At 40.7% G+C, this 15,000-nt stretch overlaps 2 protein-coding genes across 2 annotated transcripts in view; both read left to right on the top strand.

The window, feature by feature from the left end:
• The window catches only part of LOC137968143 (uncharacterized), a 53,266-nt gene extending 47,351 nt beyond the window's left edge, over positions 1-5,915 (top strand). Inside the window, exons 4-5 of the mRNA XM_068814769.1 lie at positions 1-357; positions 5,580-5,915. The exon at positions 1-357 is cut by the window's left edge and continues 240 nt beyond it. Of these exons, the coding sequence (XP_068670870.1) occupies positions 1-357; positions 5,580-5,674 (452 nt within the window). The 3' untranslated portion in view covers positions 5,675-5,915. The remainder of the gene's footprint in view (positions 358-5,579) is intronic.
• A 1,044-nt stretch (positions 5,916-6,959) lies between these two features.
• LOC137968145 (uncharacterized protein PF3D7_1120000-like) overlaps positions 6,960-15,000 on the top strand; it is a 22,035-nt gene continuing 13,994 nt past the window's right edge. The window contains exons 1-2 of the mRNA XM_068814771.1: positions 6,960-7,096; positions 13,589-13,911. Of these exons, the coding sequence (XP_068670872.1) occupies positions 13,644-13,911 (268 nt within the window). The 5' untranslated portion in view covers positions 6,960-7,096; positions 13,589-13,643. The remainder of the gene's footprint in view (positions 7,097-13,588; positions 13,912-15,000) is intronic.

The following is a 15,000-nucleotide window of genomic DNA, read 5'->3' as shown; positions in this document are numbered from 1 at the left end:
AGCGAAATGAGATGAAAGTTCTCCAAGGGAAGAATGAAGAGGGAAAGGCGCCGATAAAGAGGCAAACATCTGATGTCCTTACGATTACGGAAGAGCTAATGAAAGAAAAGAGGCACTTTGAAAAAAGCCAAGAAGATTGGGAGCAAACAAAGAAGAATTTGACTTGTGAAAAGGAAGCGGAGAGCGAGGCAAAATTGGACGCTAAGAAGCAAATTAATAAATCAAAATGTGAACTTGAGAAACAAGATACGCACACGAGTGAAGGAATTCCGAGCCTTGGCGAAACAAACAATGCAGGACGACCTAGAAGCAACGCTCTAACCAAAGAAGTACAGAGACCCAGGAATATGTCAAGAAGTAAGTGTCGAGTGTATTTATGCCACCCTCGAAACAAAGACGCATATGTATGCAGTTTGCATTGTACATGTATATTGCCTGCAAAGCCCACATTGGGAGTTGCAATAAAGATTATCTTTGCAATATGTGCAAATTATTTTCAACGTAGTGGCACCATTTTAATATCACGCACAATTAATTGTAACTCTTGATGCTTGCCCAGAGGCTGCGATCCTTCCAGTTTGTACACAATACAACGATCTATGGCTAGCTTTTAATCAGCAAGTGTGTAATTCTAAACTTACAGCCCTTTTCCACAGTCCCAGACAATTCCTCACTTGCACAAATCCCATAATACACCTCTTTCACAACCAAAAAATTTGCATAGACATTAGGGCCGTTTATACGAGAGAAAATAAGCCGCGGCTTACTGTGGCCGCGGCGTACATAATACGCAAAAGGAACTATTTATACGAGTATAAACTTCACGGCCAGGATAAGCCGCGGCTGGGGCTTGAGAAGCCGTGAACGCAGATTTTGTACCATTTATACGGGGTGTTCGCGTCTCATGTAAGCCGCGGCATGAGTAAGCCGCGGCTTATTTTCTCTCGTATAAACAGCCCTATTGTTTTCGATTTCTCTTGGGACATCTTCATGTCCTAGGAGAGATTGCAAACAATGATTATGCAAAATTTTGGGGGATAAACTTTGGGGATTTGTGCAAGTAGAGAATTAGGCTAAAAGTTAAAAAGTTGTTGCCAGTTGTTACAAAATTGACTCTCGCTACAGTTGCTCGCGGTTTTAAAATTAGCCAGAGTGATCCGGCGTTATTCTCAATACCGATGGAAGGAATCGCGGTCATTAGAAACGAAATGTTGAGAACGATTCATCCTCAGTATAAATTAAGACGATATTTTTGCGACGAAAATGCTAATTCAATTCTTTCCATCTGAGAGCTTCTACCTACATCTAATGCGCTGTGCCCTTTCCTCCTGTGAGTTCACAGTCAGCCATGTTAGTGTCCCAAACAAATCCTGAGGGAACTAAGCTCTATTCTCATTCATTCATAAGTCACGAAATATCTTATGCGTTACTCGCTACATGATTAAATTTACATAGTATGCTCCACTCCCCTTCTAGCTATTCCCCAGAGTTTTCTCCTATCCTTTTTACGTGGTCTCTCGCGGTAAACTCATCCTCTCTCATTTCCACGCGGGCGCTGTTGTGTGCCGCGGCTTGGTTTTGCCTTGGTTTTTCTCGCAGTCGTCGCTGAAGCTCTTATGGCACAAGCTCCAAACACTCCTCCACAGGACCAGCTCCAATCTTTGGCTGCTCCCCTAGGCCTGCCCCTCAAGCTCAACCGGCGCAAGGAGCTTCCCAACCCGTTGCCCAAGAACCTGAGGTGTTTATTTTCATTTTAATATTTCCGTCCCTTTTTTTCTTTATTGTGTTGCCTTTGCATGCACGTGGGCCAAATCTTTTGTGGTTACGAGCGCTTTTCGCCCGAGTAACGTACAGCCGGAATATCAGTTGTTACGTTAGCCTTCGTGGCTTGTGAAACGTAGACAAGTGTTTTGTTTTCCCTGTTTGTTATACGTTGGCGCTTGTCGCTTGAGCAATGTATAGTCCAAATGTCAGATATTTACGTTAGCCTTCGTGGCTTGTGAAACGTGGATAAATGTCTTTATTTTTCCCTTTTGTTTTATGTTGATACTTGTCGCCTTAGCAACTTCTTGTCAGATGTTGGTAGTTTTGCGTTAGCTGGGCCTTCGTGGCCTGTTAAACGTCTATAAGTGTTTTACTTTTCCTACTTGGTTTGCGTTGTCACCTGTCACTTCAGCGACGGACATAGACGGAATATCTGTCAGTTGTTCACGTTAGACTTGGTGGCTCGTAAAACGTGGATCAGTGCTTAGCTTGGTTTCCCTGTTTGTTATGTTGCCGCTTATCGTTTTAGCAAAATATCAAACGCCAGTTACTTTAGGCTAGCTAGTTTTCCTGGCTTCTCCAACGTAAAGGGGTGTTCGTTCTGTTTTTTGTCGAGCGTTGGGGTTTTGTCGCTTTACGGCGTTAGTCGTTTTTAGCTTGTTAGCGTACATACACGCTTAACAACCAACTCACAACTGAAGCGTCTATTTAAGTTAGCCTTTATGGCTAGTTAGATGTGGATAAATAATTGTTTTTCGCTCTTGCTGTATTCAAGTGTTTTGTTTTGTGTTTGTCTGTCGGTTCTTCCACGTGCTTTGGATATTTCATTTGGATATTTAATTTTCCCTAGTTTTTTTATTGTTCGTAATGTTCGCTGGTGTGATGTTTCGTTCCCATCAAATATTTATTTGTCCGCTTGCCTGGTTAGGCCGCCCCTGATGAAATAACTGCAGTTCAGGGGAGATTGCTGCTGTTAATTAAAACCAGCTTGTTCAAAACACTGGCCACGATGCCCTCCAGACTTTGAAGAAGCTCATTTCCAGTCCCGCGGGCTTTTTTGATGCGCACACCGTCATCGCAACGCTGGGGCACTTTGTTGACGTGGCAAGAGGAAAAATGATGCCTAAACCTCCCAATACAATTCTATTCTCAAGCAGACGAGGTCCCTCTCGTCACTTGTTTCTTTTCAGCCAGTCCTCCTTAAACTTCTAGGGGATAAGGAGGAGATTGCTATTGCCAAGGAGAATGAGGAATCCGAGGTTGCCGCATACTAGGCCCAGCATACTTATTGCATGTTATGGGTGTGGCCTCCGACGCCACATCGCCAGACATTGCCGGGTCAGGAAGGCTCGTAACAATTCCTAACTATCTACGGGTGCACTCTTCTTCAAATGATTATTTGTATCCTGTAAACTCAAGTCTTGGTATTTGCTTTCAATCTTTTCTTGTATTTTTATTTTCTTCCCTTAGTTATTTCTTTCCCTCTCCATTTCCGCGTCTTGTCCATTGGGGTAATCTAAACAAAAACCCTTTTCCAGTCTTCGGACGGATTCCTGGCTCGACTCGGTTGTTGGGTTTTATTTCCGTCCCCTTACGTTATTCTCGTTTTCGTTTTGTCCTCTCTTTTAGCAACCCCTTTGATTTCGATTAGCTTATCTATTCAGCTTTTTATCGTCAGTCCAAAGCTTCTTGGTGTAATTAGGAGGGAGAGCCTCACAAGTGGGTCAGGACACTCCCCCCAGAGGATATAGTCTACTCTGGTTCGGTTTACGCTTCACCTGTCCACGTGCTTTTTAGGGATAAGAACTACTTCGTTGCTGGGAACGTTAGAAAGCATTGCCATAAATGGCGGAGTATCTTGGATAACTACTCCAAGGCGGATAAAATTTACCGCTACGTTTCCTTGGGTGTGGACATTAAGGAATTTTTCACGCCTTTAAAGGGATGTTTCAGGGTCGGTGTTGCGATGCTCCTTTTGCGCCTCGTATAGTTCTTCCGAACGCGCGCAATCGCCTAGCAGCCGCTACGGCGTCACTGAAGGACGGCTGTCCTCCTGCCTCATCTTCAGGCCACGAAGTTAGTTCCCGCAACAACCTCGTTGGTTTCAAGATGGCTTTCGAGTAATCTTGTCTATTACATTTGTCATATTTGTTGTTTCTTTTGGTTTGGATTTTCTGAGTTTCGGGAGAGGAATATTCTTTTTCCCTCGGGTCATCCCCATTTGTCTCTTGTTTCCATTCGGGACGGACGAGCAAAATTTCTCCTCTCATATCTTATTAGCATAAGCCATAGAGTGCCTTTTGAATGAGTGTGAATTTGTTACTATTCTGAGTGAAATAAATATTTGCATTTGTAGTGCAGGTTATAGACGAAAGGGTGGAGCGAATGATCCTCGCAGTTATCTGGACAGTTTAAGAAATTCTCTTCTATAGACATCTGAAAAATCCAGGCAGCTTCCGGCAACGAGATTCGAACCCGTGACCTCCTCGAATCCCGTGCCACTCGCAAGTTTTTAGAGGTTTATGAGATAAGTCAGTCCTTAGATTGTCTAGATAAATGCAAGGATCACTTCACTCTTTTGTTTATAATTAAGCTCTATTCTTGTGCAAACATGTTCTTGTTTCAAGCTCTCCATTGGTGACAACGTAGGGTTTATAAGGCAAAATAAGGACATGGCTTACAGGGCCCTTATGGATACCAGCCTTTAAGCTGAATGGGCTAGCCTACTTAAATAAAGTTTTACTTACTTATATATGCATATGAAGCAAAGTTCAAGTCCAGAAATTTGTAAGAAATTGCGAATGAAAACATACCACGTGGTTTTTGATCGTCGTCGTTAGTACTCATTCGGAGTTTCAGAAAAATAAAGTCCACTTCACCTTCCATACAAGGAAAACGGAAAGGTAGGAAGCTAACACCGCCATCTTAGCTCCGATCGACCCAAATCCAGCGCGAGTTTTTTCACGCCGAAAACCGAATCCAATGGGTAAATACTGAAACTCTGCCATCTGGCTCGTGGATTAAGAGATGTCCAAAACCCTGAAACCACTAAAGCCTCTCAAGCTAGCTGAGCGAAGACAGCATGCAGGGTCCGTGACTGTCGTAAATCGACCTTCCGAAATGAATGTCGGTATGCGTGGGGATCACAACCAGGGGTCAATTTAATGAAACTTTTACACGTGTAATTTACAAGTGTAGCCATTGTTTTAGAGTCTTTCAGTAATAGCTACACTTGTAAATTACACTACTCTTTGTAAAAGTTTTATTAAATTGACCCCTGGTCAGTTTGAAAACGACGGTTAAACTTGGGGTGCCTGGTGACGAGTAAGCCATGGCAAGTCCCTGGAATTCCAGGGAGTATGTGCAGCTACAGAGAAAGAGCGAGCACCGCAAGCCTGGGTCTGATGATCAGGTACCACCAATGACAGTCCTCTGGATGCAGAATAGAGATTTCGGGTGGGGTAATGAACTTGCAGTAGATCACAAATGTAAGTCGGAGGCATTCCATTTAATGCTTTGTAAGTTATCATTATATTCAATCCTTTTGGTAAGTTTCATCATTTTCATCCGCAATTTCTTACAAATTTCCAGACTTGAACTTCGCTCCATTTGCGTCCTTTATTTCCCCATATAAAGCCTACATTGTCAGGCATTGTCACAAATAGAAAGCCTGGGTCACCTGTGGTTTCCATTAAAAGCAGGGCCGCTGGACTTGTGAGCGAAATTAAGAGACGTCCGTTCATTCGTGAATAAAGGAAGTAAAGGAAGTTGAAAAGTACTAAATCTTATTGTTTTTCCTTGTGTAATTGATACAGGGGCTCCAAAAAACGAGAGAAATTTGGACAAACATGGAGTTCCCGATCTATGCTTTCGCAACAATTTTCGGTCGCACGACTCGGGTAAACCCTGAAAGCACTAACGCATCATCAACACGACTAATCGCAACCAGATCTTCTGATTACCAAGGAAAGACCGCAGATCCGTCAGAGAATCGGAGAGAAATCGTTAGTGGAACTAAAAACGAAGAAAATTCCTGGTGGTGTGTGGACGTAACCGCTGAGTACTTCTTGTACCTCGTACACTACACTTTGACGAGCAGGCGGAGCCATCGGGAGTCATACATTCTCAACATCGCTGGAAAACACTGAAAGAACATAAAAGTGACGATGGCCTTAAGGGTAATCCCTACTCTCTCATGTGGTCGGTCAATGGAGAACTAGGCGCCTTTCGGTACTTCAGATTTGAACTGAATGCTCATTGAAATGGGCAGTTAGAGTTTTAGTGAATCTGCAAGGTAATACCTTGCGCGGACAAAGCATTTTTCGAAATCAAAATGTCAGTTTCATTTACGAGCCCAGAACACTTTTTCCCTTTCACTCTTAAGCCGAGTATTATGTGGGAATTACCGAAGTGCCTTGGAGACCGATTTAAAATTGCAACAAGTCACAACCGAATAAAGAATAGACCTGTTGTTTTCGACGTATTACAAGGAGCCCATGTAATGGTTTCCTGAGTGTAACGTAATGGTCCCCTTAGCAGGGCTGTAGCCAGCTGCAGTATGAGGCACTTCGACGCACTTGCCTCAGTCATTTTTTCGCGACTGTTCTTTTTTTAAATAATGCGGGGTCCCAGTGGTGTCTTTAAAGTGCTACTATGATAAAAAAAGAAATCACTTCCTTTCTTTCTTCATATTTTGAAAGTGTTTTTGCTTAGCACCTGATTAGCAAAATTTTGAGCTTTGATTCTCATCCACAGGCTGTTTACTTTGCATTTCACGGTCCGCTGTTACTCATGTTGACACTGACCGATTGGACCCAGAGAGTTAGATATAGGGAAAAGTGACCTTATTTACTCACTAGCTTGTTGAGATCAGGCTGGCTCCTTTTGGACGCTCGCAATAAATAAATGAATAAAAAGAACACTGGCCTGAAAGACGATTGAACTGAGTCCTCGGTAACCCTTTATTTCAATAACAAAGCATTTACTGCTTTATGCCTCGGTCCATCAATTTCGCGTCCTCGTGACAATAATTAAAGGATATGCTCCACTGCAATTCATTGGTCTCCGAACTCTATTTTTAGGGAATTTTGCAATAAATCATCTGAAGCAAAGGACGTGAATTGCAACTAGCCTGATGCGCATGTCCTTGAGAGCTATTTTGTAGTCGGTTCCTGATTTTGATTAATGTCAATATCTTCGTCTTCAGTCAAATTTTACTAACGAACCTCAGAGACTTGTATCTGAGTGTGTGTGGGTGGCTTCACCGTATGAGAGAGCAGCTCTTGGTAAAAATTCATTTTGCAAACGTTGGAGCAAGGCTCATAGAATAGAGGTGAGTGCATAATTCAGTCTCATTAATTACCTCAACGAAGTTTAATTTAATTGTTTGAGCTTTCACTGAAATTCTCATAGCCAAATTTGAACTGGGCATAGCAACTGGGCATATAATTTAAGGACCCTAACGCTAACCTAACAATCTTAGTCAAATCAACAAAATCTTCTTTAAATAACCGATGAATTGAAGCAAACAATCTCTAGAGACAAAGATCACAACGGTGTAATGTGTAAATGGTAGCCGTGGACGAACAAAAGAAGTTAATAAGATATCTATTCGCTTCTTGAAAAGAAATCGAAAAGGAAGCTAATTACGGTCATCGGCGTACCCTTTCCTGTTTTACCAAATTGGTGAGCATGTAAAAAGGAATCTTGTCTTTCATTGCTGATGAAGACACTACACAGTTATTTCGTTGGGTCCTTGAATTGTACCTTTTCCAAGCTAAGCTCCACAGTGGTCAAACTAAGTCTGATTGCCTACCTGGTTGGAGGGTGAACCTCAACTTTTGTTACAAAGCAACACTCTTATTAAACATAACCAGTGAAGAATCGTAAACATAACCACGATTCAGTGTAGTGAACATTTAGCAGAGCATAAATTAAATATAGCCTACTTTTGTATCCAACTCTTGCAAATTTGCCACATTTGACAGAAAGCGCCCACTCTACCTCTCCGGCAAAGTATTCTTGACCAGTCATGATTAAAATAAACAGCAACGTTGTACTTCAATCCGCAGAGGTAATGGTGTCCATCCGTGAAAGCGCCCGCAAACGAGGAAAACATTGTTTCCCGAAATGTTTCCTCGGTGTTCAAAGAGGGAACATTTGCTGAGGAAACAACATTCTTCTGAACAAATTCAGAAATATTTTTGCTTCTCGGGAAGCAAATTTTACTTTTGCAACAAATGTTTTCTGGCGCCGCAAACGAGGAAACATTTGCTTCCGCAAAAATGTTTTCGCAACATTGTTTCCTCGTTTACGGGTGCCTTAACAGTCACAGATTATTCAAATTGAAGCCGAAAATGACTAACAAGTGTGATAAGGCCCGTGATTCGGTCCTATTGTAGGGATAACATCTTGTTTCGCCTGTGATCTTTACAAGTAAGATTGGACACTAAAGCTCTCGACCACTTTCGTCAATCTTACCTTACTTCGCTTGTTCTTCAGGCAAGATTCCTAACAGGTCCCTGCTTTGTTTTGTATGCAGAAGTGATAACTGGCTTTGTTTATACACGCTTGCCCTATCATTAATAATTATAGATAAAAGTTGAGCTAATTTCCACAAAGGACGTGTGGCTACAATATTTAATTTTGAACAAATTTAATAAAACTATTTACAATTATTTGCAGTTTGTTAGCATTTCATACAGGGCCACTTATTTCCATATCATTGATGACAAAAGCTCCTAATTCCTATGTGTCTCGTTGTACAAAAGCTTCTAACTAATTTGCATGTGCTGGCCCTTGTAGCACTGAATTCTCCAGTTGCTCCCAGGAGACGAAAAGTCAGATAAAAGTTAGTAAAATATTGGCCCTATTGTCGACAATGTGTATACCCAAGCGTTTTGAATATGTATACTTCCATAATAAATACACCTTTTACTGTTCAATAACCGCACAGAAACCTTCATTCAAGCAAAGAAGCATATTCATTAGCGTGAAGAAACTCAATAACGACGGACGAAAAATCAAGAGCGGGATGGAACGTTCATTAAGCGTCTTCATACAATCGATAAACACAAGCAGACATTCAATCATCTTTTACTGACAGTCATTAGAGCAGGACATTTCGGACAATCCAACCCTTCTTCTTTTCAGTATGTGAAAGGCAATTTTTAGAAAGTATGCGGCGAATCTTTTGGGACTACATGTAAGGTTTTTACTTTAAGGTGAAATTTGAATGGAAAAACCGGGGAAAATTTCCTGTGAAAACAAAAAACAGGAAAATCTCCCTCAATCAAAACGGAACGAGACCCGCGTCTTCCTTTTGCACGGAGTCGGTTACCCTTTAAGCGCTAGCCGGTAACAACACCAAGAGGACAAAGAATTGTGTCAGGATGGCAAAGGCGGCGAGCCAAGTGCTACTTCCTAACCAGACCCTCATGGGAATACGCACAACAGGAAGAGTCTGAGAACAAGCTAAAGGGTCAGTGGGGGACACGTTCAATATTACCAGATGGTGACAGAAAACTATTCTTCACATCCAAAAGTTAAAGAAGGATGAAGGTAGGGAAATGCCCAGGTTGGCCAGCTGTTGCATACCTTGACTAAGTTATCGAAGCATGCTGGGCCCTGTGGTACTCCCTATATCTCTTACAAACCGTACGCTGTATCATCGATGGCAATATCCTAAACCAGGAAGGAAGATCTGGCCGAAAATTCTCGCATATAAACTACACTGTTACTGTGTAAAGAAAACCACTCCATGATACTGCAGTGGGTGATCAACGGGGAGCCTTCAAGAAGTAAATAAATTGAAGTTATTGGATCCACTCTTGCCGGGGATTTGGCAAGGCATCATTTCTAGTCATGATAACAAACCGATTTTCTTTTTCATGTGCAAACAGATCTATTGTAATTGATTTTCGTAAAATAACGTGTAACTGTACAAAGGAGTATACAGTGTAAGTGGTTCTCTTCATGTTGAAAATCATTGCTCAAAGTATTCGTGGCTATTTTCTCTCAGACATAAGGACATATCATGCCTTGCTAGAACATATATCTGAATGGTGTCATCATCGTGGAGAAACTGCTTGGAAAAAAATGCATAACCATTCACAGAACCGTAACATTGCCAAAATGCCGTATGAATTGGTTTTCGGAATCAATCGGAGAAAAGAAATAAAAAAGCCACAAATGAGTGGGAAAGTCACCCCTACATCAATCATAAAGCAGGAAAATAGTCAATAATTTGAAAAATTGGATAAGCCAGACATTGAAGGAGAGCGGTGTCTGACACTTGCAAACTGTGGACGGCGGACGGCAGACTAACCCTAAATCACAGTAATTGAAAGCTAACCGTTCTAAAATAGGTGCTTAGACTTAAATACAGTTTATCAACACTATTTGAAATTGGTGCTTAGTCTTAAATACTGCTTATCAGCGCTATTTGTGGGTAGTCTGCAGTTATCATATACCTGAAGGGAAAGAAGAAAAAGAAGTTTGAACTTCAGGATTATGTGGCACCGAAAAAAGGAAACGCCCCTTCATCCAAATGTGCCTGTACTTGTAGAACTTGAAGGGGATTGTGCCAAAATAATCACAAAATTTGGATTAATCACTACAAACAGACTCACCAAATTAAGGAAAAGAAACAAAAACTTTATTTAATCGAGGTGAAGATACACAAGGAAACTGCTGTTCACAGGATCTAACAGTTGTTTTGGATTAGTTTAATCCATGCAATTCCATGCACGATGCGCAAAGTAACTTGATAGTCAACTGAAAGAAGAGGAATGTATATGAATACAGTAGAAAACTAAAGAAATCGGGTAACGTAATAAAAGATCTTTCTCCAACATGTTGTAGATGTACTTACAATTCTGTAAGGCGTAATCCCGTTTTTGAGAAAAGCTATTTTCCTATTTTGAAAAAGTCACGAATACACTGTTTTCACTTACAGGACTCATTTCTCTCTGATCTGACCGTTGGATTTCTGATCACGCTACTCCAAGAGGGAGCTACAATCTGATTAGCTAGGCGCTAATTATGTTACAATGACAAGACAAACGTGCGTGTGCGGTCTTAATCACAAAATATCTAAAAATTAAATTACCCCAACATTTGATCGAAAGAGTCAATCTCGACGCCAGAGCTCTTCTCTTGACTGAAGGAGGGAAAAGCTCTGGGAAACCCCAAAACAAAGTGTCTTCTCATTAGTTTTCTTGAAGAACAATGAAAAGCGTCTCTGATTGGTGCATCCATGTTAGCACGAGGAGTGAGCTGGCGTTGTAAAGTTCAATTAGCCAATTTTTGGCTATAAGAGCCCTGCGGCGCACGTTCTCGTACATAGAGTTTTCCAGAGCCTCGGATCATGCGCAGACACATTAAGATCCGAGGCCCTAGTGAAGAGAATGTCAGCGGAGTGCAAAACACAGTAAATTGTAATGGGCTCTTCTGTGACATTGACCTAATATGGGTATTGATGATTTAGAATATATTTTAGAATATATGAAGATGAAGGTAGAAAAGGTCATTTGAAGGCGTTGTAGAGTTCGCCCTTCCAAATGCCTGGCCGGTCAGTTCTGTCAAATGGAAAGCTAAAAGTTACAATTATCATGATTATTAATGCAGAATGTATGGTTCAGTTTAAGACATGGTTGTTTTATTTTTTTAATCACTTGGCACTTCCAAATTGTTTTGAATGTCACACAAGGCGATATGGCTATGATCTTTTTTTTAATGTTTTAATCCTCAAAAGATAAAAATACATATCTAGTGAATAAAAATTAGAAACACCACTGTTCACCTTCTTGAAATGGCTTGGAATTAAATAAAAATTGTGACTAATATATTTAAAAACAACAGGGTTGACATGAAGTTTATCTCTTGATGCCCGGTTAAAATGGCTTCATGCCTGCCGGGGAGATGGAGATCTTAGCCCCTTACCCTGTGGGAGGCTCTTCGTAACCCCGCGGTTCACTGTTAAGAAAGAGGGACTGAGGTGGAGCTTGGATCTCATGCCCGGCATGAAAAAGGACGGATTGTCATGCCGGGCACGTAAGTGAGCTCTTTATAGCAATTTCATACGTAGAATGATTTTTAACCCAAAAAGTGAGTTGTTCAGAACATTGAAGTATTGTGGTTTGGTTTAACCCAATAAGGAGTGTCCTGTTGATGATTCAAGAACCCCAAAAAAATGTATATTTTATATGCTGCAATAGATATAGTTTACGTCATAGAAAGTACGGCGTACGGGATTTTATACACGAGTTGTTTGTGTCAAAAATCCGAAAGAGCGAGGTACGAGCGAGTGAGGGTTTTTGACACAAACAACGAGTGAATACAACCCCGTACAAAGCACTTTCTATGTAGTGAGCTGTTTATTACACATCAGACGAGGAATAGAACCAATTGCAAATGCAAATTTAATTGGCTTGGAAAGGCCTTAACGCTATCATTGATTGGTTATACTTCCACACGTGAAAGAGCTGTACACAATTCTGATTGGCTGTATAGGCTTTTTTCACATGTGAAAATTAAAAAATCGTATAGATTTGTACAAATGAGCCTTATGAAATAAAATTCTCATGTTATGTGTAATAAATACAAAGATGTAATGTATCAAATTGATGATGGGTTAGCCCTCTCTCTCTCTCTCTCTCTCTCTCTCTCTCTCTCTCTCAAAGCAGTGCTTTGGTCGAGCTCCTCGATATTTCAAAAAAAAAAAAGTTCACATAAATAGGCCATTTCCGAGTTCATGTCTGCCTCCTCTTCAAAGCGAGTCTAAGTGCGAAGTTTTTGAGATGGTAATTAGTTCTACTTTACATATGAATGAAAACTAATTTTCATAAGAAAAACTTCGCACCTAGACTCGCTTTGAAGAGGAGGCAGACATGAACTCGGAAATGGCCTATTAATCTTGGCCAATCTTCTTTCGGCTTTCCCGTCCATTATTGCACACCGGTATATCTATAACATCCCCATTAAGAGGACTCAAACAAGCTTTCTTCAATTTATTAGATTATTCATTAATTGAGCACAAGCTGTTTTGAAAGTCCAATATTCCTGCGTCTTGAAAAACAATGGTTATAAATTGTTTTTTACGAACGATTTCTTTGAATAATTTATAACCAGTTTCATTGTAAATATGATTTCCTCCCTTTCAAATTTATTTTCTGAATGAGTGGAGTACCCATTCAAAAATCTTTCAATGTGTCTTGATAAACCTCAGTGTCACGGTATTCTGCAGTTGTTCTTGGATGAGAGAGAACAATTTCAGACACACCATACATGTGTTTGCAGTCCATAGTGGTCTAGTTTCTGTAATGTTATCCATGACAAAAACGAGGAGAGTACAGTCTGACATAGCCACTTTGTATCAATAATAGCATCTTTTTGTTAAATTAGAAAGAGCCTTTTCAGTGAAATTTTAAAAAGCATTTTTGGCAGTCTCCAGAAACATAAGTCGTAGAAGTACCCACTATCATAATGAACCTATACCTACAATCTTTGCAGGAGTGTACCTCGTTTATACACTGACTGTTTGTATGCCAACACAAGAGTCGAGGAAGTTAATTTAGAACGGGATTCCAGTCAAAATTGCAAGTTTTGTTCTGCAAAAGACGTTAAAGAACTCTGATGCCTAAGCAGAACGACTTTATTTTCTCCTAAGGCCAATTCGCAGCTTTGTGACGCTAGGGGCCCATGGTGAAAAACTAAGATAAACCACTTCTCTTCCCTTGTCAATTCCACTCCTGCTCTCTCGCAGATATGGTAACACTCCAGTAACCTTGGTAACTTTTTTTTTTTAAAATACTCCTTATTGTAGGAGAAAAGAATTGCTCCCCTTGCCGAGGGAAAGACTGCTTCCAAATTATCACAAGATGAATGACAGACACCGTGACATCTTGCGTAAGAACAGGCCCACTCTTAACAGAGACCTGGAACCTGACAGGTTATTGGTTTATTTGACCACCATTCTGAGCGAGTCGGACATCGAGGAAATAAGACAAGAGGGTACAAGGGAGAAAAAGGCTGACAAACTGTTAGACATGTTACCAAGGAGAGGGCCACATGCTTTTAACGCATTTAAGGAGGCATTACGAAAAGGAAACCAGTCCTTTCTAGTAGACCATTTAATGGAAAACACAGGTAACACCTATAACACAATGATCACTTGAATTAACTATAATCAGTGATGTTCAACTCTATTTTAAGAGGAGCAATGTCATGTCGTTCACATGTTTTAGCCGTCCTCAGTGTACGCGTGATTTACCAGCTTCAAAAGTGTTTCGTTTGTTGGGCACATTAGTTCCCTACGACGATATCATCAGAAGCTGTGACGTTTTTTTGGCACAGAGACATTTGCAAACATTTCCCATTTCATTTTAGTGATTGCTCATGTTTCTTTTCGGTTTACTGGGAAGTTATCATAACTTGAACTATAAATGTTCTAAATGTGTGGTCAAAATTACTGTTGCAGATCTGAATCATGGGCTAACGAGTTTTTCGCATAGTAATTTCATTCTCGGAATAATGTTTTTGCCAGATACATACTTGTAGATTTTACTCTGTTATTTCATGTCTTTGTTGAATGAATTTTTGGCTCCGAACCAATTTAGTGGCTGAAATTTTGTGCCCTCCCGATTGGGCCCAAAAATACAAAAGCCAAATAAACTACCGTAAGAAAGATTTGTGAGATGATATGTGATCCTAATCATAATATTTAACAACTATTCACCGAAGTGGAGGTGGCTACTGGTGGCTATCAGAGGCCTTAAGCAACCACTGGAGACGGCTTGGAGGACTCCGACCGAAAGTAAATTTCCCGCCTCGGAACTAATTAGCATATTGAATTCATGCGGCAGCCCGCGTCGACCTGACTTGGCGGTGGTGAAAAAGGTATCTTTGACCGCCTCGAGAGACGGCCGTTTTATCCTTCAAGTTTTGTTATCTAAAATGTACAGCATTTTCTTCATTTATCCAAAATTTTGTGTTTTAACTATTCCTTTTTTACTTCATTAGCAAAATGTTTGATTGCAAAGTTAATATTGATGATATTAAGGTGGGCTATGCTAGTAGTTAGAAACTTTGGATCATGGTTCGATTCACAGCTCACTATGTCTAGCCGTATCACTAAGCTTTGTTCAGTTGCATTTTACCACCTGTGTAATATTCGACGCATACGCAAGTATTTACCTTAAGAAGCCACGGGGACATTAATCCATGCTTTCATAACGT

This window comes from Montipora foliosa, chromosome 8 (genome assembly GCF_036669935.1).
Source record: "Montipora foliosa isolate CH-2021 chromosome 8, ASM3666993v2, whole genome shotgun sequence".
In the NCBI taxonomy this organism is placed as follows: domain Eukaryota; kingdom Metazoa; phylum Cnidaria; class Anthozoa; order Scleractinia; family Acroporidae; genus Montipora; species Montipora foliosa.
Note: the sequence above shows the minus strand (reverse complement) of the source record. Positions and strands in the feature narration are given on the sequence as shown.